This window comes from Equus asinus, chromosome 26 (genome assembly GCF_041296235.1).
Source record: "Equus asinus isolate D_3611 breed Donkey chromosome 26, EquAss-T2T_v2, whole genome shotgun sequence".
Lineage (NCBI taxonomy): Eukaryota > Metazoa > Chordata > Mammalia > Perissodactyla > Equidae > Equus > Equus asinus.
Window position 1 is genome coordinate 18,324,122 of NC_091815.1, and position 27,060 is coordinate 18,351,181.

Here is a 27,060-nt window from a genome sequence, read left to right on the forward strand (position 1 = left end):
GTGGTAGGCGTCCCACGTATAAAGTAGAGGAAGATGGGCACGGATGTTAGCTCAGGGCCAGTCTTCCTCAGCAAAAAGAGGAGGATTGGCAGCGGATGTTAGCTCAGGGCTAATCTTCCTCAAAAAAAAAAAACAAAACTAGTTGACATTAATACACATTATTTTCAAGACCACAGGAAACATTTATAAAAACGACAGCAAGCCACAAGGGAAGTCTTTAAACTTTTAAAGAAGTGATGTCATAAAGATCATACACTCTGATTGCAATACAGTAAAATTAGAAGTCAGGAACATAAAGGCCAAAAAGGCCTATCTGTTTAAAACTACATGTTTGCACTTTGAAAAGACAAACACGGTATTAAGTTAATTCCCAGAACAAGTCAGTGGAGCTGGGAAGTAAGGAGACGGAGGTGGAGGGAGACGGACTCAGGATGACGCTGTGAATTCACGCTTTAAATTCTACCAGTCCTCCACAAATTACTATATAAATTCCATGCAATTAAAATGCAAGCCGGACTTTGGGAACTGGAGAAAATTATTGTGAGTGCCTCTGGAATGCGAGACACGGAGGGAGCAGTCCCCCAGGGGAGCACCACTTCTCCTAGACTTCGTGTCGCTGAGGCCGTCAACTGTTTACTGAGGATGATGACAGCACAGGAAGACACCTCTCAGTGGAACGAAGGGAGCCAAGCACATTGGGAATGTTAAGGGTGGCATTGCAAACCAGTAGGGCAAAGGCTGGATTACTTAGTAAATACTATTGGGACGACATGGTAAAGGTTTGGGGAAAAGAGTGAGATTTATGCCTCACCTCAAAATACATTCCAGATTATCAAAGAGCTAAAGTGAAATGTAGACGAAAACATAGGTGGGTATTCTTGAAAGGGGAGAGGAAGGTTTGTCTATGGGAGATAGAAAACTCAGAAACCAGTAAGCAGAAATCTGGGATTTGACCCCATAAAAATTACATCCAACATAATTCAATATAGCACAAGTCCCTGTCTGACCCCCAAGCCGCACAGGTGCAGAACTATACAAAATTAACTCACGATGGCTCATATGCCTAAACCTAAGAGCCACACCTATAAAAGTAGGATAAAACAGAAGAGAAAGCTTTGTGACCTTGGCTTGGGCAAAGGTTCTTATATATGACAACAAAAGCACGACACATGAAAAAAATGGATAAACTGGACTTTGTCGAAGTTAGAAACATTGGTGTTTCAAACACAACATTGGGAAAATGAGAAGACAAGCCACAGACTGGGAGAAAATATGTGCACATCAGATACCTGATAAAAGACTTGTGTCCAGAGTATACGAAGAACCCTTACAGCTTAGTAATAAGATGACAAACAGCTCGGTTTTAAAAATGGGCAAAAGATGTGAACAGATGTTTCACCAGAAGACACATGAATGGCTAAAAAGCACACAAAAAGATGCTCAGTATCATTAGTCATTAGGTAAATGCAGATTAAATCCACAGTGACATACTAATACCCACTAGAATAATCAACAATCAAACAAAATTGTCTTTTGACAATAAAAAGACAGTACCAAGTGTTGCTGAGGATGTGGAGAAACTGGAACTCTCTTGCATTGCTTATAGAACGTAAAATGGAACAACCAGTTGGAGAACAGTTAAGCAGTTTCTTTCAAAGTTAATCATAAACTCACTATATGATCCAGCAACTCTATTACTAGGAATCTATCCAAGAGGAAAATGTATGTCCACACAAAGATATATGCAAAAATATTCATAGCAGCAGCATTCAAACTGGAAACAATCCAAATGTCAATCAACTGGTGAATGGATAAACAAAATGTATATAGCCATATAATGGAATACCATTCAGCAATTAAAAGGAATGAACCTAAAAAATAATATGCTAAGTGACAGAAGCCAGATGCAAATGATGTATTGTACCATCTCCTTTAGATGGAATGTCTAGAAAAGGCAAAATTACAGACACACGAGATCAGTGGCTGCCCAGGGCTGGAGGTGGAAGTGGGGAGTAACTACAATTAGAACGTTCTGGGTGATGGAAATGTCCTAGAATTGGATTGTGATGATGCTTGCACACCTGTATACATTTACTAAAATCACTGAATTGTACAATGACAGAGTGAGTTTTATGGTATTTATACCTCAATAAAGCTGTTGAAATTGTTTCTATATACTAGCGACAAACTATCAGTAAAAACTGAAAATGTTTACGTTTTTAAAAATACCGTTTATGACAACATGAAAAAAATATGAAATATTTCAGGATAAATCTGACAAAATATGCCGATATGCAAAATATGGATACCGACAACTACTCAAAAAAGCATTTTTGAAAAAAATTACTCAAATAAAGGGAGAGACAGTCGGTGCCACAGACCTGGAGAATCAATGCTTGTGAGCTGCTGGGCCTCTCCAGACTGACGGACAGAGCCCACGCAGTCCTGATCAGAAGCCCTGACGGCGTGTCCGTGGAAACTGACAAGCTGATTCTAAAATTCGTATAGAAATGCAAAGAATCTAGAATAGCCAAAATGCTTTAGAAGAAGAAAAGCTGCAGGGCTGGCACTACCTATCCAGTCTGATACGGCTCGAGAAGGATGCCTTTGTGGTCTCAATTTCCTCTGTTAAGCGTCTAAGTGTATCACCTTCGGCAGTCTCACTCAGAAATGTATCCAGTCAGAATGCTGGACAGCCGGGCACAGACATGTTCAAGAAGGTCCCCTGCAGCAGTGTCTCTGAAAGCAACCCCCACCCAGCCCAAGAACGGAAGTGTGTTAGATCATGCTACGTCGTGGAGTGGAACACAACACTGCGGTGAACGTCTCCAGGCCAGGGGGTCAGAGGGTTGGCAGGGGCTGGCAAACCGTGCCTGTTTATGCAGATGAAGTGTTACTGGAACACCACAGCCGTTTGCTTTCGTGCTGCAAAGACAGAGTTGGGTAGTTGTGACCGATTACATGGCCGGCAAGCCCAAGATATTCACTGTCTGGCACTGAAGGAAAAGTTTGCCAGTTCCTGACGTAGATTGTGTATATTAACATGAGAACATGTTCAAGCAATATTGTTAGGTGGGAAAAAGCTCCAGGTGAAAAGTACTAGGCGTGAACCAACGCCTCTCACGCTGTGTCACCCAGCTCTGCCTTGTGCTGGAGCTGGCAGCACTGTCCCCCGACGGGGACCCAGGGCCTCGCCTCAGTGGGGCCAGCCGTGTCCAGTGCCAGCTGGTCCACGCTTTTCCCTCCCTTCTCTGGACTCCAGGCTTCCTGCTGGTGCCATGAGGCAGAGTCCTGAAGATTTCTGCCCCAAGGTTGTCTGCCTCAAGTGTGAGATGGCCTCTGCGTCCTCTGCCCCACGCAGGTGCGAGGATCCCCTACCTGCCTGCCGTGAAGCAGGTCCCGTTGGCAGCGCCGATGGTTGAAAAGGCCACGAAGAGCGGGACAACCCAGGAGGCTGGATAGAGAACGCGGTCACCAAACGTCTGGCGAGAGACGGGAGAGGAGTCCCGAGGGGCTTGCATGGCCGCCGAGAGCCCTGCGTCCCAGGAAGGCTGCTGTGCCCCCTAGAGGGCCCGGCCCCACTCCCAAGGTGGGCACAGCCTCTGCCCCCTCCTGGGGAGGAAAGTCGAGGACCACCCAGGAGGAGAACAAGGGGGCCTCTTTCCTCCTTTGCAGAGCATCTTGGCATCCTGTGATGGGCACAGAAACCTCTCCGCCCCCTCTCCGTCATGATTCTTCCTCATTTCAGTGTCACTTCCTGACCTCCTCAAGCAGAATGACCTTGTTCTCCCTGCCACCTCCGCGCCTCTTCTCACGGTCAGTGACCTCATCCTGACCGAGGCTGCGTCTCTCCTTGTGCTCCGTCCTTGTCACCTTATGGTCTGTTCCTAGTCCATTTCCTGTCCTACCCCCACTCCACGAGGCCTCCAGCAGGTGGACCCCACCTGGCTTCTCCACAATCCCCACAGCCATCCCTCTCGTCCTCACTGCCTCCCTACCCCGCCTACACTCCGCAGTCCATTGTCATCACTCCCTCCTTCACTTGCTGCCTTGCACTTTCTCTCCCTCATACTTGTCTGTCACAACCCAGCCCTGGTTAGGTCCGGCGCTGCTCTAGCTACATTCTGCGCCTGTGCTGGGGCCATGGGCGTGCTGGGAAGGCAGAACCGTCCCCCCGCTGGCGGTTAACCTCAGATCTTTAAACCTAGGTCTTTGGTGCTGCCTTAACCCCCTCACTCCCCATCTCTAGATGATTCCTCCCTCCTCCCCTGTGAGGGTGCCTCAGCTTGAGCATTTACACCCTGCCTGTCCCCTTCCTACGGGCCACAGCACCCTCCCGCAGAGACCCTGGCCACTCACCACGGCCACGGCCTGGGACTGCAGGAGCTCGGTCGCGGTCATCACAGTGAAGTAGGAAACGTTCATGAGGATGTAGCACCCTGTGACCAGCGGGATCCCGATGATGATGGCCAGGGGCAGGTTTCTGGGAGGGGCAGGGACCCGGGGGCCCAGGGTCAGACCAGAGCATCCATGAGAGACCCATGAAATTGTTGTTTTGTCCAGTCCTGTCTCCCCACCTGCCCTGGCCAGCCCTCACCTGCTCCTTGTGGTGGGCTGGGGTCACAGCTGCCCTTCCTGAGGCCCACCCAGACGCAGGGGGCTTGTGGAACAGCAGAGCCCCAGCAGGGCCATGTGACATTTTCAAATGAGAAAGACTCTCCCTCTCTAGGACTTCAGGGCAGTAAAACTGAATTGTTTATAAAGCAAAATAAGCCAGAATGCAGTTAGAGTTCTCCCCTGCTCTCAGCAACCCCTCCACTACCCAAAAGAAACTCTAAAGAACGTGAGTGAGCTTAGAAGAAACCCTGCGCTGTCTGGAAGGGCTCGTGGGCTAACAGGAGGAAGCAGTTCCGCTGTAGCTTAGGAGGAGAGATAAACGCTTGCCTGCCCATCGTCTCCTGGCCTCACTCAGCTTTCTCACCTGAAAGGGTTTCTAAGTTCTTCTGTGATATAATTGAGCTGATTCCTAGACAAAGAAAAGTAACACGAGTTACAAAACTTTGACTTTCTTTGCTAAGATTGTGAAACACAAAACAGTAATTGTTGGTGCCATTTAAGATTCTCCGCCCTAGAGAAAATTCTCCTGCAGGAATTCCAGGGTAATTCCTTTTGGAGAAAGCCCTGGGGATGGCGGCGCTACCAAGGTCTGCACATCTGTCGGGTGAGTCTTTGCTCTTCAAGGGAATCACGTGAATTGTCAACAATTATCAGGAGTAATGAGATCCCAAGGTGCTTTGAAGAAAACGGAAGATTCTTGATCTGAAAAGAGAATGCAACCTGCGGATGCTTTGCATGTGGGAAAGCCCAGCGTCACGGGTGGCCACACTTCTTCCTTAACGGATGTAACAGAATTTCCTTGACTGAACCCAATGTTTCCAAGGTTGAAACAGAAGTGCTATGAATATTCTTGCCTTGTCAGGTGCCTGGGCAGCCCTTACTACCTCCAACTCAGCAGAGCCTGTATGTGTCTGGTGAAGCCGCTGGCACAGGGCTGTGCCCTGCCTGCTCACGGACCACTTTGTCAAGGCTGGTGCCACGTGAGGGGCTGGGAAAGGCACAGGGGTCTCAGTGTCTCTGGGGTCCGAAGAGAACAGAAGGGTGAGGGGTGGGGTGCTTAACAAAAGGGAGACGTGACAGTGAATCTTAGGGTCCTGCCAAACCCCAGCAAGGAGAAGCTGTGGCTTTCCATGGGGTTTCCGTTATGGTAGTCTAGAGGACCCCACGACCAGACTTGTGACGTGTGAGGAGTGCCTTACCATCCGTCATATGCCCAGAGGCCATTGTAAAATGCCAGACTGATGGCTCCCACGGACAGTCTTGTGCCCTCAAAAGAATTTTCAAAATTCCTTGTATTCCCTGTAATTAAGCGAGACAGTGCATAGCGGGTGTCAGCTGAGCAGAGTGGGACTTTGCATCATCCCCGTGTGAAAGACAGGGATGACTTACGACCTCAGGTTACTAAACAAACTCTGAAAAGTTGGGAAACTAAAGACTTCCTGTTGAATTCCTGCCTTTGAGATATGCTTAGGAGCAAGCCCACCAGAGGAAGAGGAGGTCTGTGCCGTGTGTGGCCCACCCTCCCCTCCAGCCCCAGGTCACCTTGGGCCAGGAGGACAAGTCCACTGATGATGATGATGGCCACGATCACCAGCTTGGCCGCTGTGAACACGTTCTGGACGTAGCTGCCCAGCCGCACGCTCAGCGAGTTCACCGTGGTGATAAGCACTGGGAAGAGTCGGGGGGTGGGGGGGGCAACATTCTGTGTCCATGGGCTCAACAGCTCCCTCCTTTCTTAAGGCCCTGGAAAGAGTCTCCTTTCTATTGCCAGGCCCACCCCAGCCTCCTCTCTCCGGCACCACATTCATCAAATACACCTGATGAGGACCTTGAAATCCAGCTGGGGCTGCCACCCTCCGAGGGCAATGGAGAAGCAGCCAGGCCCCAGCCAAGCGCCACCCTGCAGGACAGCCTGCGGCCACCCCTCCCTGACAGCTCCAACGGCCCACAGAGCAGGGACACCAAAGGGTGACAGGCTTTGGGCCAAAGTCAGACCCTGCCCTGCTTCTCGCCAGTGCCTCCAGGCCCACTCGGCCTCTTTCTGGACGTGGAGGAGCCGAGGCCAGAGTCCCCCACATCATCTGTGCCAGGACTTTTTTCTGACCCCTGCCCGGGGTGTCAGACTTGGGTACTCACGGATGACGGCGGCAGCCAGGAATTTCACGACAACCTGAGGAGGCTCGCAGCCCGAGTAGAAGGGCGCAGCAACATACTCAGAAAAGCTGAGACAGATGATGGCAAAGGACGAGGGCTTTATGACGAACAGGCTGGTCCAGGAGAAGAGATAGGCGGGAATGGGCCCAAAGGCCTCCATCAGGTAAGGGTACTCGCCCCCGGACTTTGTGATCATCGTACCAAGCTCCGCAAAGCACAGGGCACCTGGAACACGGAGAGGAGGGCGTTCCCTGGGCCCCTGGGGAGGTGTGGCCCTGGTCAGAGGGAGCCCTCCTCCCCTCAGGGGCCGTGCTCACAGGGCCCCCCCACTGTGCCCTCTCATTGGACTGCCCTGAGTCCTGGCCATTGGACATGTGGCCATGTCAGTGCAGCCATTTACACCTGTTTGCACACCAGCATTGAAAGGGACCCCAGCAGCAGCAAGGCCAGGACACGCACAGTGCTCGCATTGCCTGTCCCCACATTCAAAAAGGAGCGTTCATTGGGGAGTGGCATCTTTGTTACCCAGTGTTGCAAGAATCCCACAAGCCGCCCATATGATGAGACAGGGCCCCACGGCTTCCGTGTTCCTGAGCACAGACTTGGGGGAAATGAAGATCCCAGAGCCAATGATGGTGCCCACGATGATGCAGATGCCGCTGAGCAGGCCCACCTGGGACGGGAAGGAAGGCAGCGGAGAGTCAGTGCTGCCACCTGGCCCCAGCTCAGGCGGTCTGACCAGCCCTGTCCCTCCGGTGTGGCCGGCACAGCCCCAAACAGGCCTGGGTCCCAGGGGCTTTCACCCCCTGCTGTTGCAGGGGTGACATCGGGGCCCTTTTCCCTGGGCTTTGCTTATAGTAAGTCAAGTCATCCTCGCAACAGCCTCATGAGTTGGGTAAACCATTATCATGCCCATTTTTCAGAGGAGACAATGGAGGCGCAGAAAGGTTACCTTCCTGCCCAGGGTTACACAGCCAGTGCAGTAGACCTGACTCAGGTCCAATGCACCAGCCACTACCTTTACATCCTTAACAGAGGAGCCCAGGGATGGAGCTGATTTAGCAAAGGTGCCCAACAGGAAAGGCCCTCAGGACTCGCCTCCTGGCTGGGCAGAGCAGAAGGGGGCTCCTCCCCAAAGCTAAGAGTGAAGACAGGGTTGGGGGCCCAGCCAGGGGCGTCAGGGGCTGCAAGTGGGGAGTGGTGGACACCAGAGGCCCCCAGGGACAGGAACACTTGGGGGCTGTGAACTTGCCCGCAAGCCCTTTGTAAGGTGTGATCTGCCCGCCAATGAGACCGGCTCAGACACCACCGTGTGGTTCCGTTCCCATGAAGTTCAAGAACTGGCAAAACCAATCCACAGGGAGAGAGACCCAGGGTTGAGGGGCCCATCTGGAAAAGGGCAAGAGGGAAGCTTCCGGGTGATCACTTTGTCAAAACTCATCAAACTGAGCACTAAAGATCTGTACATTTCACCGCATGTAAGTTAGACATGAATCAAGGGGGAAAAAACTTTTTAAAAGGAAGAAAATGCCTGATTCAGGCCCCTACTTGTAACGTCAGCCCTCGGAAGCCACGGGCCTGATTTCTGGAGCCCGAGGTGAACAGGCCAGCACTCGCCTGTCTGGGCAGAGGCTGCGGTCAGGGCTGGAGCCCAGGGAACAAGGAAGACCCCAGCTGCGGGCTCGAAGGGACACACGCCTGGGGGCGGGGTCCTGGGAGCAGTGTCAGCGTCCACCAGCCTTAAAGAGAGTGGGCCCCTGGGCGGTCTCAGCTTTCCTCCGCTGTGGCCCCGGCTGGCTCACCCACCTAGGAGCCTCCAGAATCCTCCTCCTGCCGACATCTGCATTCACCCGAAGCTGCCTGAGCAGGGCTAGCTCAGCTGTGCCCCTTTCACGGCTGGAAGGGAGGGTGTTGCTGCCCATGAGCTGACTCCTGGGGACCGGAGATCCCAGGCCAACCCACAGTCAAGCTGATTTGGGCTTGGCAAGCCGAAGAGTCGAAAGAAAGATTTCTTGGATTCTCAAGGTCTGGCAGTAGTGCACTTTTATTTAGAGAATAGTGTGGAGTAGCATGGGGACAGGACCCATGGGCAGTCAGAGCTGCTGTGTGGGGACAGGACCCACGGGCAGGAGGATCTGCTGCCAACATGGGTTGAGGGTAGGGTTAAATTTAAGGCATAGGTATGTGAGTTATCTCTTTACAAGGCAAAGGAAAGAATATGTAAAAAGAGTTGTTAAAATGGTATCAGTGCCAGTGGGGTCTGGTTTTTGGGTGGTCTTATAACTTTTAGATAAGAATCAAACCGGATTAAGTAAATGGCAGAAGCCACCACCTTAAATATTATCTTCAGCTAAAGACAAAGGAGGATGTTGGTGGTGGGGGGATCAGTTACATGAGGTTACCAGACAGTAAACAAGAACAAGATTATTATGCAGACTTAAGTCCTTGCCTTCCCCATTAAGAGTTTCTAGAGATAAGGTCATCCCCCCTTCCTCCTGGTGCAGAGAGGGAGACACCCCCACAGATGGGGACTTCCTTCACAAATGCAACTGTCTTTCATCAAAGGGCAAGCAAATTCTACTCCTCAGAGCCTCCTTCTCGTCTGCAGTTTTTAAAAGTAACCAGCCCAAAATAATCCTTATCAAAGCCACGCCATCCCCCTCGTCACCCCCCAAATCCCTCCTCCACCTCCTCTGCCGCCAGGCCCGGAGCTCCCGGAGGCTCTGCCTGGCGCTCCACCCACTGTCCTGCCCTCCTGCTCGTGCTGGGGCCCTTGCTCATCTTAGGAGCCCGAAGCCCACCCCTCCATGCCCACCCGCTGCTGTGGTCCACCTGGGCCTGGCACTGCACAATGTGGAGCCTCGAGCACCTTTCTGCCTCCACTGCCCCGCCCCGCAAAGCTCCCCCTCCCGGCAGAGCCAGCCTGTCTTCCACACACTCTGGCCCCTCTAGGCCACGGCACCCCCAAGTGCAGCCCTTACGCATTCCAGCTCAGAGGGGTCCCCTATGTCACACGCATGTGAGACTCACCACCCAGCTAGACTCGCTGAGACGCAGTGGGAGCATCCCATCACTGGGGGTATTCGAACAGAAGAGGAACAGATACTTCGTGAAGACGGTACAGAGGGGACTCAACCATCAGAAGGTCCTCTCTGACCATCCCTGAAGAGGCCTGAGCTGCCACTGGCCCTCCGGACGCCTGCCCGGCACACAGAAGCACATATGTATTAACTTCACGAGAAAATGTGGAGTTCACTGGCGAGAGGGAAGGAGGTAAGGCCAAGGAATCTTTCATGTAGAAACGGACTGACAAATCAGACTGCCGGGTCCTCTCCCACCGCTGCTGATTAACATGAACACAGCCCTGCTTGACGGGGCGGGCCTGCCGGGCGCCTTACCTCCTTCTGGAGACTTGTGGTCTTGGGTTCGTTACTCTGGATCGACTTCTCGTCCTCTCTCCTTTTTCTCAGGCTGGGCTCCTCCATTTTCTGCTCCTGCCGGTTCTAGGAGGCCACGGGCCTTGGTTCCGCAAAAGCTCTGGCAGACAAGACGCGATTGGAGCTCAGCGCGGGCTCTTCCCGTTAACGCATCTGTGACGTGGAGCCGACGCCCAGAGCAGATTATTAGCTACTGTTGCAGGAACTGCCCTTGTCAATCCCTTAGGGATAACCTGCTCGACCCCAGGAACGACAATTCATCGTGACTGCTGTTCAGGCCTCTGACGGACAAGGAGCCTCTGCGCTCGGTTCCAGACCTCCCCGTCAGATCCCAGGCTCCAGGCTCACCGCCTGTGCTGTCTCCCAATCCTCAGCAAAGACATGCTTGGAAGTCATTCTGCCTCCACAGTCCACAGAGGAAGGAATGTTTTTCTTGTAATTACTTCCCAAGATTAAGGCACCTTGTGCGTAAGAGCCCCACAGTATACATGTTTTCCCTTTGAGTGATGCAAGGAATGAAAAGAGCTGCTGAGGAAAATAAGCTCCAGTCTGAACTAGTGGATGGTCATTTCCTGTCCACTTTCTCTAAACAAAGTCCCCCTCCAGGCCCCGGCCAGGTGAGGGGCGACCTTCCCCTCATCCTTACCTTCTGCCCGACACTGCAGAGGCAGGGAGCTGCCGGCTGGCTGACCGTCTGCGTCTGCCTGGTCGTGCCCTGGGAATGGCCATGTCTTGTGCCCAGGAGCAGAGGAAGCCAGAAGGTACAGAGGTCAAGAAAGGTAATTATTAAACACCTTTTCTTATTTTTAGCGATGAAGCTTGGATATATCGCACAAAAAGGGGAGGGTCGGGCAAGCCAGTTTCTCTCCAAAAATGTTTTTCGTTTTGTTCATTTGTGTCTAGGTCAATTCGTATTCCTTAGCCACATTCCCCCAAATCAGCTGCATCATGGAAGGAGAAATCTCCCTAAGGACTGGGACCAGAGGAGATAAACTTTGGAACTAACTCCTTTATTACCTTAATAGGCTCTATTTACAGCTCCAGTCAGCCAGCACCAACAGTCACGCCACACAGGTAAGTCCCCAGATGTTTTCCTCCCACTGTGGAATTTCCTCCCAGAGTCCTCCATCTGCCTTCCACCTAGCGCTGACCAGGCGGGCAGGACCGTGAGCGAGTCTTTCGCACTCACCTTTGGCAGTGACTGGGTTTCGGCACCACCTGGAACCACAGGAGAGTTTGGGAAATTGGGACGGGCAGTGAGGCCTCCCACAGGTCCTGCCCATCTGTGCGTGTGGCTGGGGCCATGCGCCCCTGGGGTCTGGGGGCGCTGATGCACAGCAGGCCAGGCTCACGTTCATTCAACTGCGGGGTGGGAAGGGGGCGCAAATGGTCATCAGTTCCACACTCTAACGTCCCTGATGGGGAAACTGAGGCCCCAGAGAGAATGAAGTACGTCGAGGCCATAGAGCTCTGGCCTTCTCCAAGAGGAAGCAGAGGGGCTTCAGTTGCCCACACAGGGGCTGGGACAGACCCTCCCCCCACCCCCAAACACAAAGGCTGGTTCCAGAGGCAGCTCTAATCCTTCATCTCAGATAAGGCCTTCCTCTGGGATGGAAGAGCCCAGCCCGAAGCATTGTTGCTCTTATCACAGCCATCTCTGCTGGCTCAATAGCATCCCAGGGATCCAGAGACCAAAGGTCGCAGGACAGAGCTGGGTGGGTCCCCGGGGGTCACTTAGGGAGCACTTTGGGGCAGGCCGACCTGAGAGAGGGGCGATTTCTCTGGGTGGTCTCTTAAAGCCATCGGGAGGGTGTGGGGACCCTTGCCATCCAGTCAAAGTCCTGATGTAGAAGTATGTTGGCTGCCCCCTTAGTGGGGCCAGGCCTGCTCATCAGGGCACCTGCCCCACTGCCCGCCACACCCAGAGCCCCAAGCAGAGTGTTCATTATCCAGAGCGTGGAGGCCAGAGGGCCTGCAGCCCTAGCCAGCCGCTGCACACAGGCTTGTTTGAGTTGCTCCTAAAAGTGTTTGCTAACACTGCAGCAGGAACGTGACATTGGGCCCATCCATATTTACAAGGCTCCAGAGTACTCCCTGGATCTGGAGGCAACTCAAGGTTGCCCCCAGAGGGCGAATATTCTAACAGAAACTGTAAAGAGGGCAGGGTGTGGTGGTGGGTGGGAGGGCTGCCACCAGCCACGTGGCCTTGGGGTCACTTATTCTCTCTGCAAGCATCACCTTCTGAATCTGTAAGAGGGGCTCCTACTGGCCCCCCTGGACCCGGGGGATTGCAGAAGGCTCTGCGGTAAACTCGGCCGTCTGCTGATGCAGAGGATCTGGTCTTCTCGGGCTGCCGCCAAGTGCGGACTTTGGAAGGTCCGGGCATGGGGATCCTTAGCTGAGGGTCAGAAGTCTGCCTCAGTGAATCGTTGGTCCATGGTGAGCATTTCTTTTCATAAAGCTGTTGCTGCTGCCTTTTTGCTTTTCCCCAGCAGAGTGAGTTTTCAACCAATTATCTTAAGGTTTGTTTTTTTTTTTCCTCAGGGAAAATTATCTGGATTTGTTTAAAAAACACGATTTGGTCTGCCAATTATTCTTTAGGAAGAATGAAATAAGAATGTGTCTCGTGGTGCATCCGGCTCTTCGACCACGGGGCCGACGTTTTACCTCGTGCAGTCGATTCCCTCCTACAGTCATTTCCTAAGAAGTTTCATGGTATTTTTTTCCATCCAACTCCATTATTTCGTAAGTTTCTGCTAAAGCTCTTAACTTCACTTTCAAACTGTGCTTTTTCCAATTGCCAAGATGCTTGCAGTTTGAACATAGCCACCTCCGCATTTTATTTCATCGTCTTATATTTGGTGCATGTGTGCCTCCGTTCTCCTGGGATGTTTTCGAAAGATGTGTGGAGCCCGGCGGTGAATCCATTTCTCCCCAGCACCTTGGTTTCTTGTCCTCTGATCCACCTACCACCACAGCAGAGGCAGAGTCAGACATCTGGACAGATGCTGGATCTCCCTTTACCACTTAACGTTTGTTCCAGACCTGCCTTCAAGTTTTCAAACTTTCTTCTGTTCTCCCTAAGTTCGCTCGGTCCTATTCCTTCCCGCTGCCGCCAACTGTAGTGCAGAGCTTTGGGGGGACCCAGAAGCCTGTAGAACAGGTGTTTACTTACCTACCTGAATTCCACCCAGAAGAACCCATAAAGAGTCAGTGGAATGTGCAAAGTCTTCAGATGTCATGGACTTACAGTCAAACCATAAAACCATTAGCAAGGAAAGCACCATTTAAATACTTATCTGGGAAACAATCTACTTCTATATATATCCAAGAACTGCTGGGATAGTGCAATTCTACCTTAGGACTTTGTCCATCATCTTTTTTTCTGGAGATATAACAGACATATAACATTAGTTCCAGGTGTACAACATAATGATTCAATATTTGTATATATTGCTAAATGATTACTACAAGAAGTCTACTTAACATCCATCATGACTCATAGCTGCAAAATTTTCTTTTCTTGTGATGAGAACTTTTAAGATTTACTCTTAGCAACTTTCAAATTTGCAATATGGTATTATTACTGAAGTTTCTACCTTTGACCGCCTTCATGACTTTGTCCAACACCCCCAGCCTCTGGCAACCGCCAATCTATTCTCTGTACCTATGAGTTCAGTGTGTTTGTTTTTTTCATTTTTTTAGATTCCAGATATATGTGAGATTGTACAGTATTTATCTTTCTCTGTCTGACTTATTTCCCTTAGCGTAATGCCCTCAAAGTCCGTCCATGTTGTCACAAAAGGCAAATTTCCTTCTTTTTTATGGCTCATGTTCCATTGTGTATATATATATATACACACCACATCTTCTTTATCCACGCATCCATAGATGAACACAAGTTGTTTCTTTTGAATCTTGATTATTGTGAATAATGCTGCAGTGAACATGGGGTGCAGATACCTTTTCAAGTTAGTGTTTTCTTTTTCTTCAGGTAAATACCCAGAGGTGGAACAGCTGGATCATACGGTGGTTCTATTTGTAGTTTTTTGAGGAAGCTCCATACTGTTTCCCATGGTGACTGCACCAATTTACATTCCCACCAACAGTGCACAAGGGTTCCCCTCCCTCCGCATCTTTGCCAACACTTATTATTGCTTGTCTTTTTGGTAACAGCTATGCTAACAGGTTTGAGGTGGTATCTTGCTGTGGTTTTGATTTGCATTTCCCTGATGATTAGTGATGCTGAGCACCTTTTCACATGCCTATTGGCCATCTGGTTGTCTTCTTTGGAAAAATGTCTGTTCAGATTCTCTGCCCATTTTTTTTTTTTTTAAGATTGTCACCTGAGTTAACAACTGGTGCCAATCTTTTTTTTTTCCCCCGCTTTTTTCTCCCCAAATCCCCCCAGTACATAGTTGTATATTTTAGTTGTGGGTCCTTCTAGTTATGGCATGTGGGACGCCACCTCAACATGGCCTAGTGAGTGGTGGCATGTCCGCGCCCAGGATCCGAACCCTGGGCCACCGAAGGGGAGCGTGTGAACTTAACCATTTGGCCACAGGGCCGGCCCTCTGCCCATTTTTTAATTAGATTGTTTGTTCTTTTGCTATTGAGTTGTATGAGTTCTTTATATATTTTGGAAATTAACCGCTTATCAGATATGTGATTTGCAAATATCTTCTCCCAGTTGGTAGGTTGCCTTTGCATCTGTTGGTGGTTTCCTTTACTGTGCTGAAGCTTTCTAGTTTGACGTCCCACTTGTTTGTTTTTGCTTTTGTTGCCTTTGCTTTTGGTGTGTTCGCCATTTTTATGTGTTCCAAGTAACATGATTTTTCATGGATAACCTCCTTGGGGAAACCAGTACTCTATTTCAGAGTTTCATCTATTTTTTCTAAAATGTGACTCCCTGCGCTGCTCCCTAACCCCACACCTTGTCACCATTGCCCCTTTCAGCCTGTGTTCATGAGTGGTGGAAGGGTGGGTAGTTGGCAGGGTCAGGGAAAGAGGGTTCCAGTAATCACAGGTCTCTAATGCTCTTTAATAAAGAGTGACTATTTTTGGTAATCTTTTTTCTATCTGCCCAGCATCCACCTCTGAGGGGAACTGGCCCTCCTGTGAGATTCTGGTGGGCCATCAACCAAAGAACCCCACTGCCTCCAGCCTCAGGGGAGGGCTCGTGACCCCAGCTCAGCCAAGAGGACACCCTTCCCCGGGAGTTTGTGTCCTGCCTGGAGAAGTTTGGGGAAGGTCGACAGTATCCCACCACTGAACCCCAGGCCTGTCCTGGTTTCCGTCCTTCTCAAAACATGTTGTGAGGCAGCCAGAGTACATTCCAAAATAGTTCCCTCTTTACCTTAACATTAGGCAGTTTCTGTTGCTTGTAACCCAACCTCGGTTTGCTATGTAGACTACACACGGATCCTTCACTTTCAAAGAATTATTTTTTAATTAAAAAATACCCAGGACCCTGCTGAACAGAGTGAAATGTTGATGATGCTCCAGGGAACAGATGCCCCTGGTGACCTCAAGGGGGCAAGTGCTGGCACCTGAGTGGCAGGAGTTAGTTGAAAAGAGGGGTGGCCACCTGCGCTCCTGCACTCCTCGTACACCGTCCTTAACAAGCGTTTTCACGCGGGGAGACCGAACACACGGGGATGGTGAGCAAGGGAGACAGAGCACCCGGCACGGAGACGGGGAGCCAGCCTCTGAGCCCTCAGTGGCAGGGCTCTTCACCCTTTCAAGGAGGCTGCCTCGTGGATTCCTCTGATTTGAAATCCACTTTGTCAGCCCAGCTGGGGTCCTCACCAACTACCTCGGTCCTGCTGTTTGGAGACACTGCGCCAGTCAAAGCAGCCCAGCGGGGCCCTGCAAGCATATATAAGCTAGAAGGAAACCCTCCATCCCCCCACCCAACCTCACCGCCCCCACCCACCCCACCCCTGTCAAAAATGAGGAGACGTCAAGCCTGGGAGGACTGGGAAGGGCAGAAAGTTGCCCATCCAGACCGGGACCCCCCACCCATGGGACTCACTGACCCCAGGACACCCGATAAGGCACAGACCAGCCATGTCCCCTCCGCCCTCCCAATTGCCAGCTACTCTAACTGCTGACATCAGCTCAGCTCAGAGCAGAGGGCTGCCAAGGACCTGGCCACACTGAGCACTAACACCCTCCCCCCTGCCCCGACTCCTCCTGCCGCAGCCTCCCAGCCTGCCCTGTGGTGTTTTGGGTGGATGACGTTTCTGATCTTTAAAGAGGATTCAGATCTCAGCTCAGCACCCAGGAGGCTCCAGCATCCCAGCCTGGGGAGGGCACTCCGAGCCCACGCTGACGACTGCCGCCTTCCACTCCTGCAGACAGAGCCTGGGATGAGGGACCCAGGCCCAGCCGGCTGAGCACCAGGCCAAGAGCCGGCAACTCTTCCTTAAATCTCCTTCTCTGGCCACTCTTTACTGACCACACTGAGCACTGGGGAGGGTGTGGAGCAAGCAGAACTCTCACACAGTGCCTGCCGGTGGCAAGGCAAAATGGTGCAAACATCTAGGAAATAGGCCTGGCGATTTCTTTTTTAATTGAGGCAAAATATATACAACATAAAAGTACCATTTTAGCCATTTTTAAGTGCTCAGTTCAGTGGCATTAGGCACATTCACGTTGCTGTGCAACCATCGCCAGCATCCATCTCCAGAATTTTGTCACCTTACCAAACTGAAACTCTGTCCCCCAGCCGCTCCTTCCCCAGACCCTGGCAGCGTCATTCTGCTGTCTCTGTGAATCTAGGGACCTCGTATGAGGGGAACCGTACAGTATTTGTCCCTCTGTGCTAGCGGCTTCTCACACAAACATACATGGACTCCATGACGCAGCAAACCAGCCCTAGGGGTTCACCCAAAAGATCTGAAAACATCCGTCCCCATAAAAATCTGTGTACACGTGTTCACAGCAGCTTGATTCATAACGGTCTCACATTGGAAACAACCTAAATGTCCGTCAATGGGAAAATTGCTAAACGAATTGCGTATTCATAAACGGAATCCCATTCAGTGATAAAAAGGAATGAAGTCTGCTGACAGGTGCCTCAGCCTGGATGCATCTCAAAACCACGACATCAGGCCATGGAGCTGGACACGCAGAGTCAGCCTGCATGCTTCCACCCGTATGAGGTTCCACGACAAGCAGGCCTAAGCTATGGGGATAGAAGTCAGAACTGGAGGAGCGCCCTCTGAGTGGACAGAGCACCGTGGACTTGTGTTGGGGAGGGACAGGTGTGGAGACAAAGTGCCTCGTCCTCCAGGGCACGTGCTGGCGAGTGGAGTCTGGGCTAGATTTTAGCCCCACTCACCCCTTGCCTGGGTGCCTTTGTGCAGTGCACAACCTCACGGGGTGGCCCTGCAGTCTGTCCTGTTTAGTGAATGGTCCATTCTGTCATGAGCTGCTTATACATTTATTGCCCTTTCTGTGTCTGTATAACAGCTTCTTTCATGGATTAAATCACTGATGCGTGCCACAGTGGCGGGAGGAAGGCCACTGGTTTGAGGGCCAGTGGTCCCAGGACTGAAGCTTACCAGGGCTGTGGGGGGAACTGTGGACGTGTGAGTCACGGGCAGATCCATGCAGGGGGAGCGTGGACAAGAAGAGATGGGGCTAAGGATCCAGCATTTAAGGAACGAGTGGAGCCAGGAGAGCGCAGCACCGCTGGGCCCACAGCCACAGTGGCCTCGCTGAGCTGCAGGCGGCTGGGGCCTGGTCAGCAGTGGAGTGGAAGCTTCAGAGATGGCAGGGCAGCAGCCAGGCTGGGGCCGAGCAGAGCGCCAGGGGCTGGGCTCTCCGCAGAGACCCGAGACTGTGGGGTCCAGGAGAAGTTTCTCCTTCAGAGGGACACGCCTGAGGAGTCTGCACTGCTGATGGGAAAGCCTGCGTCGGGATGGAGGTTGCCCAGAGGGAGCTGGACTTCAGGTCGGGGAGTATCTAGGAGTGTGTGAACGCCCTCCCGGATGGAGAGAACCCCACCTGCTGAGCCCAGCTGCTTGAGGAGTCAAGGAGATGACAGTCAGCCAGTCTGAGGGGACGAGTGGGTCCATCCCGGACAGTTCACAAGCCTTGGGAGCAGGATTTGCTTCAGCTCCTGCCCCCTTCTGCCCATTTCCGCTGGTTCCACTTTGAAAACCCTGCCTCTGTCGGGGGGCACCACAGGGCCAGTGCTGAGCAGTCACAGATGCTGGTTGAGGCAGGGGACGAGCCAAAGGCCCGCAAAGGAGATCTGACCTCCCTTCCCTCAGACTCCTCCTCGCCCCTCGCCTCGGGGCCTTTGCACACTTGCTTCTCCGACACCGCTCCTGCTTGAATTGCTTGAATTGCGGAGGCCCCTCCTTGAGAAGCACTTTCTGTGGACTCAGCATAGAGTCCCTCACTCGTCACGGCAGGCTTCCCATCTTTCTCCGCCCTGGCGCTTGTCATAAAGTCTTCAGCGGACGCGGCACGTGTGCGCCCCCGGGCCCTCCCCAGCCCCGCAGACGTGCGCGCGCAGCAGCCAGGCGGGCTCGGCCGCGTGGCGGGGGGCGCGCACGCGGGGCGGTGGAGCTCCGTCCGGGGCAGACCGGCCTCCGCGGACGCGCGGGGGACACGCCGGGGCCGGCCGGACGTGCCTTCCTCCGCAGCCGTCTGCGGGCCCCGCCGACCGAGGCAGATAAACGGAAGGCCCTCTGCGCCGCGAGAAGCGTCCCGCCGCTTCCATCCCTGGACAGGAGACGGACGGGCGGGGTGCCCCCCGGACCTCCGCTCGGGCCTGCGGGCGCCCCAGCCCCGGGAGAGGGGGGGCGGGACGAGGGCCCCGTGTGCCCTCCGCGCTCGCGGCGCCGCAGGCAGCCGCCCGGCAGGGCTCCCCGGGGCCCGAGAGGCCGAGCTGGAGCTGGGCCTCCCCGCCCGCTCCCCGGATCCGGGCGGCCGCGGCCCTGGTGCGACCCAGGGCTTGACGGCGGGATCGGGACTAAGTGCATCAGCTTTCTGGTAAGAATGATGGAGGTGATTCCGAAGAAAGAGCTAGACGAGGGACCAGTGGCTGCCTCGGAGCAGGAGCTCCAGGGCAGGGCGTCGCTGCCGGTCCCGTCTGTGGCTTTTGTCGCGGCCCCTCCCCGCCCGCGCCCCCCTCTCCCCACTCCACTCCCCCACCGCCCTCCCCTTCCCCCCGGTCCCGCCGAGAAGCCGCCCTGGGTGGTCTCGGCACACTTTTCTGGACTAAAGGCCTGTGCGCTCTCGGCGTGCTCCCTGCTCCGTGGCTTGTCCTTCCACTTGGGTAAAAGGTGTTAATTGATGGAGTCAAATGTTTCTCTTTTGTATCCTGTTTAAGAAACCCTTCCTTGACCCAAAGTCATGACTTATCTTCCAGAACTTGGGTTTGCTTTCGCATTTAGGTCTATAACAGCACTGTCCCAGAGAAATGTAATGTCAGCCGCAAATGTAATTTTAAATTTCAATTTTTCTAGTGGCCACATTGAAAAAAAGGTGAAATTAATTTTAATATTTTATTTAACCTAATACATACAAAATGGTATTATCTCAATATATAATCAATATAAAAATTATTAGTGAGATATTTTACATTCTTTTCATACTAAGTCTTCCATATCTGTGTATATTTTACACCTGTAGCACATCTTAATTCGGGTCCTAAATTTTATTGGAAATACGTGGCCTAACTTCATAAAACTCATAGTTGAAAAGGTAGGTTCGCACAGCCATGTGTTCTAACACACATCAAAGTACTCCTGTAGGGGCCGGCCTGGTGGCATAGTGGTCAAGTTCCCATGCTCCACTTCTGCCGCCCAGGGTTTGCAGGTTCAGATCCTGGTGCTGACTTACACACTGCTAGTCAAGCCATGCTGTGCTGGGTGTCCCACATACAAAATAGAGGAAGACTGGCACAGATGTTAGCTCAGAGACAATCTTCCTCACCAAAAAAAAAGTTTTCCTGTAACCGCACCAAGACCCTGCTTGCTCTGGAAACGCGGCTAGGGTGCTGCCCCAGCTGTCTGTTCAGAGCGCTTAGCATGGTCAGTGAGTACGTCTGCCTTCCTCATTGCTATTGTTCTCAACAAACAGTGCACACAGATAAGCACCCAGTGTATATCTGCTGAATAAATGAGTTACATAGACAATAAAATTTGAATTTTCCCCTTCTTTAGCGTGGATGATCCACTGCTCTGCCTAGAATGGAGCTATTGGAAAAGGGCAGGTCTCCCTTTCTTCTCAGAGGCTGAGGGGCAAAGGAGTCACTTGGGATCCCATGGCCCCTCTGTATGGGCTGACAGCTGCTCACTTGCTCTCATGCCCACCCACACTCCGGCCCCTCTCCACTCGGCCCTGACTTCCCAGGGCTGCTTTTTAATGATGCCAAGGGCAGCAGGGCTCACTTGAGGTCCTGGGTCATGTTTACAACTTTACCTGGGGTTACTGTCAACCTGGTTGGGACGTTTCTGACGCCACAGAACCTCACCAGGACCGAGAGGGAAGAGCCTGCGTTCCAGCTCAGAGAGGAATGTGCAGCGAGACGTGGAGCAGGAGCACCCCCAGCAGTCCAGCTCCCCTTGGACCTGGCTGACCTCGTTGCCCACCGCAAGCGCCAGCCCCGAAACCCTCCTGCTGCAGCGTTCCTGCCTCTGCTCACACTTCCCGCTGCCCGTCTCCAGCTCCCGGGACCCTGTCTGCTCTGCAAGGCCCAGGCCGTTCGGCTTCTCCGTGAAGCGCCCCAAGTCCGCTCTCCGTGCCTCTCGGCCACCGTGTCTTGCGCTGCCTTGCCCACCCTGCCCTCCTTTGCATCGTGGACACTGAGCTCCCCTGCCCACATCCTACAGCCCCGCAGGAGGCCGGCAGAGCCCACGAGCAGCTCGACCCCGCCTGCCTGGTCACCGTGTGCTCCAGGGGTCCCAAACTTGCAAAGTACATTCGTAATGGGTAGTAAACTTCAAGCAGAAATGTAAAAATGGTCATTTCTTAAGGGAATAAAATGTTCTCATAAAAGGCAGGAAAAAGGGACAGTGGTTCTCTAGGTGATGTGACAGCGGCACTGTTCCCATGGACAGCCCCCCACCCCCGCACAGGTGTGGAAGGGCAGACACTCAGGCTGCTGCCACCCTCCAGCTGGTCCACAGATGATCGGACAGTCGGCACAAACCCCCTTGAAATAACATCCAAGTCGTCTGCTGGGTCATCTTCTGGGAAGATGATCCATAGTTTTAAACCCTGGTGAGTCTTTCTACCCCCCGTAAAATGAAAATAAATGAGAATTGTTTAACTGTTGAACGAGTTTAATAAAATGTAAAAAGAACTATGATTTTCTATCTCAACTTCCCATCTAGCAATCAAAGGCAACGTGCCTAACTTTCATCCATGACCAAGGACCAGTGCTAACAGCACACCTGCCACCATGCAGGCCTTAGCTCAGAGGGGTTTCGTAGGAGGATGCATCCCAGGATTCTACGCTCCCACCCACTGTTTAAGCCCTTTGTAGCCTGATCTCCCTGTGTTCTTCCAGCATGCTGGGGACGGGCAGCCCTAGACAGCTGGCATTACCATCAGGAAGTCCCAGTGAATGGTCCTGAGGGGCTGGGATAATCTTCCTGGGGAGGTGGCACAGTGTGGAGCAGAACCATGGCCCTGGCATCCTTCTCGGTGGTGGCAGTGGGACAGGGACCCCACCTTGGTGCTCAAAGTCAGGGCTCTCGGCGGGGATGCGCTATGTGACCCCAGAAAAATTACCTTCCTAGGAAGATAGAGAAGGGCTGAGGGAGAGGGGAGAGCAGGGTTTGTGCAACCTACTGGAGCATGAGGCCCAGCACCATGTTTTTTACCAAACAATAAAAGACCAGCTAGAGCTGATGCACAGAGAGCACACTGCAGCCTCCACTGAGCGATGGCTCGTCCAACTCAACTTCTTCATCTAACACCCAGGACGAGAGCACGGCCCGCCCGCCCGCTCCCTCTGCCTTCCCAGCTGCAGAGCTAGGAGCCCAGGGACAGGCCAGCTCATCCGGTCACCTGTTAACCTGAGCAGTGGGTCTCACAGAGCCCATCTCAGTGGCAGTGTTGCCAGAGGGTATGCACTGGCTAAAAAATAGTTCAGCAGCACATTATTAAAAACAAAGCAAAATATAAAAGCAGATTCAATGTCTGGGATGGCTGATGGCTTCCTTTCCCTGAGGAGAACATGCTGTGGGAGGTGGCGCTGGCCCTCCAGCGGTGGCAGGCAGGCCTCCCAGCCAGGCGGCCCTAGCGTGGGGGCTCCCGCAGGCTCTGGTGGGGGGCGGGAGGCGGCTCCAGGTCACAATAGCTGAAGCTGCAGCCATCCAGCACGTCGCCCAGCGGGCTGCCGTTGCGGGGGTCCTCGAAAGCTCCGGTGTCATCCCGCAGGCCTGTCCTCTCCAGCGTGGCCTGGAGAAGTTCCCGGATCCTTCGGTTTTCTTTGGAGGTGGACTCCCAGACAACTTCAAGCTCGCCTTCCATTTCTCTGAGAGAAATACACAGAACAAAGGAAAAGTTTAAAATAGCACAACTAAAACATATTTATGGAGCCCTCATGAATCCAAGGACCTGAAAGGAGGAATGCTTGACAGAGAACAGGGCGTGGTGCTCGGCCTGAAGCAAAGCCTGCCAGGGCTGAACGGAGCCCCAAGGCCGAGACACAGCAGAACCCGCTGCCCGGCCAGGAGCCTTCTGAGGTCCGGACCCAGCAGACCGCGGGGCCCCGGCCGGGAGCCTCCTGGCCTCTCCTCACCAATGCAGACACCCTTGTTTTCTGCAGAATCAACACACAACTGCAGTGGCCTGGCCGTGGACACCCACGTGGCAGGGCCCTGTAGGCCTCTCCTGTGTCCCCTCTGCCTGTCCCCACTGTGATCTGGCCAACACTCAGGCATATTTCACAGCACTATCCACAGAGCCACCAGTGGGCACAGACATGAAGAGTGTGTTAGGGGGCAGGGGGCACCCTGGGGAGTGAGGATCATAACTGAGGACACAGACAAGACTGGCCTGGACCACGTGCTGGGAGGTGAGTGCCCAGAGGGAGCCAAGGCTTGCGAGAAAAGAAGGGCAGCAAAGTAGTTTCTCCTGAGCACAGCCTCTCTGTGCCAAGCAGCCGTGGGTGCTGAGGAAACAGCAGACAATGGTATCCGTGACCTCCCAGGACCATGGTCCACAGGGGAAACTGATCAGGATACCAGCCATCACCTCACAGGACGGGAGTCCCAGGGAGGAGTGTGCAGGACAGAACAGCAAGCTTCAAGCCTCAGCCTGGGAGGGGCGGGCCTTGTGCAGGATGGCCGGAGGCCAGCTCCTTCACACACACTGGCAGATGGTTCTGGGAAATGTCAGAAAATGAATGATCAGGTGGACTTAGCACTATTGTATAAAAAGTAGGAGACTGAGATCAAGGGAGGCCGGTGACACGCCCATTTTTCCAGCACCATGTTTCCTGTGAACAGTTGCTTCCTTCCAAAGTCCATGATGGCCACTGAGTGTTAGGCACGATTTAATTAAGCTATGTCTAAAAAACCCCTGACTTTAGTCTTCTGGCACAAAACACCCAGAGGTTCGATAAATTATGGCAATTTTAATAAGGTATGGCTGAACTCAAAAGAAATCTCTAAAGGCAGAAAAAAAAAAAAAAGAATAAACTGAAACCAGAGAGGCAGGCAAACAAAATGTTGGTATTGCTTTGATGACAGAAGCCTATGCTAGAAACCCAGATTTTTGTAGAACAGAGACCAGGTCTTGTGCCCACGCAAAGTGGGTGTGACAGAAAACCCCAGGGCTCCCTCATATCTATGCTTCTCCTCTTCTTCCTAGAACCACTCTGAACTATCTACCCCAGAATTAGGCAGGTAAATGGAGGTGTGTGAAAAACCCTCAAGGAAAGGATGGTTGGGCAGAAAATTTGCCGATCTTCAAAAGAAACCTGCTCAGGAGGGCTGCGTCTCTGTGTGGACTGCCGCCACTGACTGTTCTCAAATGGATCTGGAGTTTGAACCAACACTGCTCCCCAGTATAGGTCAATCCCAGGCCCTGACTGGAGTAAACCAGGAGTAAAAAGACTTTTTTGAGACAATCAGGGAAAAAAACTCAATGGATGAGTTAAAAGTTCATTTGATGCAGCTGAAGAGAGAATCAGTAAACTGGAATACTGAGCAGAGGAAACCACCCAGAATGCAGTTCAGAAAAACAGATGATGTTAACAAGTTATACATCATAAACGTATAATGGCACTGTGGATTGTTTTAAGTCCTTTTGTATTTTTTAAAAAAGCATTACTATAGCCTATTTTCAAAATTAATAATAAAATTAAAGTGGCTCCAGCCACAGAAATATTGTCTGGAACCAAAGAAGCAAATGCAGATCTTCTCTGGAGAAAAACAGCCTCAATCCAGGCCCTCAGGATTCCACAGATTAAATTCAACCACATATGAGTTCATAGTAAAAAACTTACTGTACACAGGAGGAAATAAGCCAATATGGCAAGAGTTAACAAAACTAGATTTAAGTCCCCCAAATTTCAGGTGCTGGAATTGTCATATATAGAATATCAAACAACTATGAATGAAATATTCAAAGAAATAACAAATGTATTAAAGATAAGCAAAACTCAAAAACTTAATTTTAAACACAACTAGGCATATTTTCAAAAGAACCAAATTGAACTTCTGAAAATGAAAAATATAGCAGTTGAAATAAAAAACTCAGTGACTGGTTAAACAGTGCACTGAACACAGCTGAAGAGAGATTTAGTAAACAGGAGTAGTGAGCAGAAAAAATTACCAGAAACACAGGGAGATGGAAAATTTAAAAGATAAAGTATGTGGAAGATTCAATGAGAAGGTCTAATATATATTTAATCTGAGTTCCAGAATGAAATTTAGACAGAATAGGGGAAAAGAAGATTTTAAGAGAGAATGGCTGAGAATTTGCTAGAACTAATGAAAGACAAAATTACAGATATAGAGAATAACTTATACCAAGTAGATAAGTAAAAAGAAATTCACAGTTAAACACATAATAATGAAACTGCAGAATACAAGACACAGAGGACATCTTGAAAGAGGCAAGAAAAGATGGACCACCTATTTTTGAAAATGAGAAAAGACTTCTCAACAGCAACAATCAAACAGAGAAGACAGTGGAATATGCCGAGAGAAAAAGCTATCAAGGTAGAATTCTGCACCAGCAAATATCATCTTATAAGGATGAGCACAAAATGCAGACATTTTCAGATACATAAAAATTAAGAAAGTTTACTCCCAACAGACTCTCACTGAAGAAACTTCTAAAGGATGTACTTTAGGAAGAAGGAAAATAATCTGAGAAATAGGGTCTGAGATGCAAGAAAGGATAGTAAGCAAAGAAACTGGTAAACTGTGGGTAAATCAAAATAAACAATTATATAAAAACTAGTAACTTTTAATTTCTGGGGCTAAAAGTAATGATATAAAATAGATCTTTGTTTTCTACTTTCACATATCTATATCTACAAATAATGACACCAGACAACAACAGCATATAAACTGAGTGGGAAATAATTAGATTAGAGCATTAGATCTTGCATTTGGGGGGAAAAAGTAGAGACGCTGATTAAATTTAGATTTTTTTTAAAGTATCCATGGTGAAAGTTCACAGGTAACCACTAAAAGAACAGAAACAGAATGTGTAACTTCCAAACCATTAAAGGGCAAAAAATTGAATAAAGGAGAGAGTGAAAAGCAAAATTCCATTTTATTATAATGCAGTTCTAAACCTCCTGTCTGGCAAGAAACTTGGTACTGGCCCAACTTTTTACAAAGTGACCATTAATGGTGGCAAGAACTTCCGTGACGACAGAAACCATGTTAGATAAGACTTCGTTTGCCGGCATTAAGAAGCACCAGGCTGATAGGAAACATAAGTATGAATGTGCATTCTGCATGGCATCCAATACATGGATCCCTCTATAACATGAAGAAAATCACATCTGAGCGTCATTATGACTCTTCTGCATGCAGCAGTTTATATTCCAGTCTGTCAAAGACAACAGACATTATGAAAAGGCGGACTTAAGGGTGAGACCGAAACAATGCGAGGGACCACCAAGTTCACCGCACACAGCACACGATACTCCCCACTGTCTTCAGTACACCGGCAGCACTGCCTCTATCACACGTTTAAAGGATGAAGGCGTGACCAATGGAGAACCTTACATCCACAGAGCATAATGCACCCAAAATCTTATTTTTAGGATCTTACCACAAGGGAATGATCAGAGATTTTAAAGTTCTCAGAAAAGAAAAAACATAATAGCACAAATAAACCATTTGATAAAAAATTTATAAAATCTCCCAAGAAAATGGAATAAAACAAAAATATCAGAGATGCAAAAGAGGAGAAAAAAGGGAAGGACACTTAGAGGACTGGATTGACTTAGGAAGCCCCATGTTCAGCAACAGGGATTTCCCAAGGAGGGAGTAAGGACGACGCGGAGCTGGGCTCTCATCTACCACGTGGGGACCGGAGTTAACAATCCTTACTGTACGCTTGAAAGTGGCTAAGAGCACAGATTGTAAATGTTCTCCCCACCACCACGACAACAAAACAGCAATTATGTGAGGTGAAGGATGTGTGACCTTATCGTGGTAATCATTTCACAATGCATACGTGTATCAAAGCATCACATTGTATGTGTGTCATATCTTAAGCTTACACAATTAATTGCTGGGGAAAAAACTTAAAAAGAAAATGAGGAGCAAATAAAAGTCAAGGCCAATATTAAATTGACATAAAACTACAAACTGTAAAAATAAAAATAAACAATCAAATAACAAAACAGGTC

The 27,060-nt window shown here is 50.9% G+C and overlaps 3 protein-coding genes across 8 annotated transcripts in view; 1 reads left to right on the forward strand and 2 right to left on the reverse strand.

Moving 5' to 3' along the window:
* SLC7A9 (solute carrier family 7 member 9) overlaps positions 1 to 10,994 on the reverse strand; it is a 27,717-nt gene extending 16,723 nt beyond the window's left edge. For 3 of the 5 annotated variants that reach the window (XM_070498585.1, XM_070498583.1, XM_014862604.3), the window contains exons 1-9: positions 10,855 to 10,994; positions 10,170 to 10,361; positions 7,297 to 7,444; positions 6,754 to 6,996; positions 6,160 to 6,285; positions 5,817 to 5,916; positions 4,982 to 5,026; positions 4,360 to 4,483; positions 3,379 to 3,482 (exon numbers count right to left, since the gene is read on the reverse strand). In XM_070498585.1, the coding sequence (XP_070354686.1) occupies positions 3,379 to 3,482; positions 4,360 to 4,483; positions 4,982 to 5,026; positions 5,817 to 5,916; positions 6,160 to 6,285; positions 6,754 to 6,996; positions 7,297 to 7,444; positions 10,170 to 10,256 (977 nt within the window). In that variant the 5' untranslated portion in view covers positions 10,257 to 10,361; positions 10,855 to 10,994. The remainder of the gene's footprint in view (positions 1 to 3,378; positions 3,483 to 4,359; positions 4,484 to 4,981; positions 5,027 to 5,816; positions 5,917 to 6,159; positions 6,286 to 6,753; positions 6,997 to 7,296; positions 7,445 to 10,169; positions 10,362 to 10,854) is intronic. The other 2 variants (XM_070498584.1, XM_014862613.3) reach the window with 1 other exon arrangement.
* Positions 10,995 to 18,135: 7,141 nt separating this feature from the next.
* On the forward strand, positions 18,136 to 21,526 carry LOC139042225 (proline-rich protein 36-like). Its single transcript, XM_070499523.1, has 3 exons — positions 18,136 to 18,167; positions 18,443 to 19,217; positions 20,696 to 21,526. The coding sequence occupies exons 1-3, from the start codon at positions 18,136 to 18,138 to the stop codon at positions 21,185 to 21,187; spliced, it is 1,299 nt and encodes a 432-aa protein (XP_070355624.1). The 3' UTR covers positions 21,188 to 21,526.
* CEP89 (centrosomal protein 89) overlaps positions 21,500 to 27,060 on the reverse strand; it is a 74,293-nt gene continuing 68,732 nt past the window's right edge. For both annotated transcript variants that reach the window (XM_044760135.2, XM_044760134.2), the window contains exon 19: positions 21,500 to 22,713. In XM_044760135.2, the coding sequence (XP_044616070.1) occupies positions 22,476 to 22,713 (238 nt within the window). In that variant the 3' untranslated portion in view covers positions 21,500 to 22,475. The remainder of the gene's footprint in view (positions 22,714 to 27,060) is intronic.

Coding starts and splice junctions, on each gene's coding strand:
- LOC139042225 (XM_070499523.1), top strand. CDS start 18,136: ATGGAGGTTGCCCAGAGGGAGCTGGACTTCAG. Junction 18,168..18,442: donor CAGAGGGAGCTGGACTTCAG/GTCGGGGAGTAT, acceptor TGGTTGAGGCAG/GGGACGAGCCAAAGGCCCGC. Junction 19,218..20,695: donor CTAAGTGCATCAGCTTTCTG/GTAAGAATGATG, acceptor CTGACGCCACAG/AACCTCACCAGGACCGAGAG.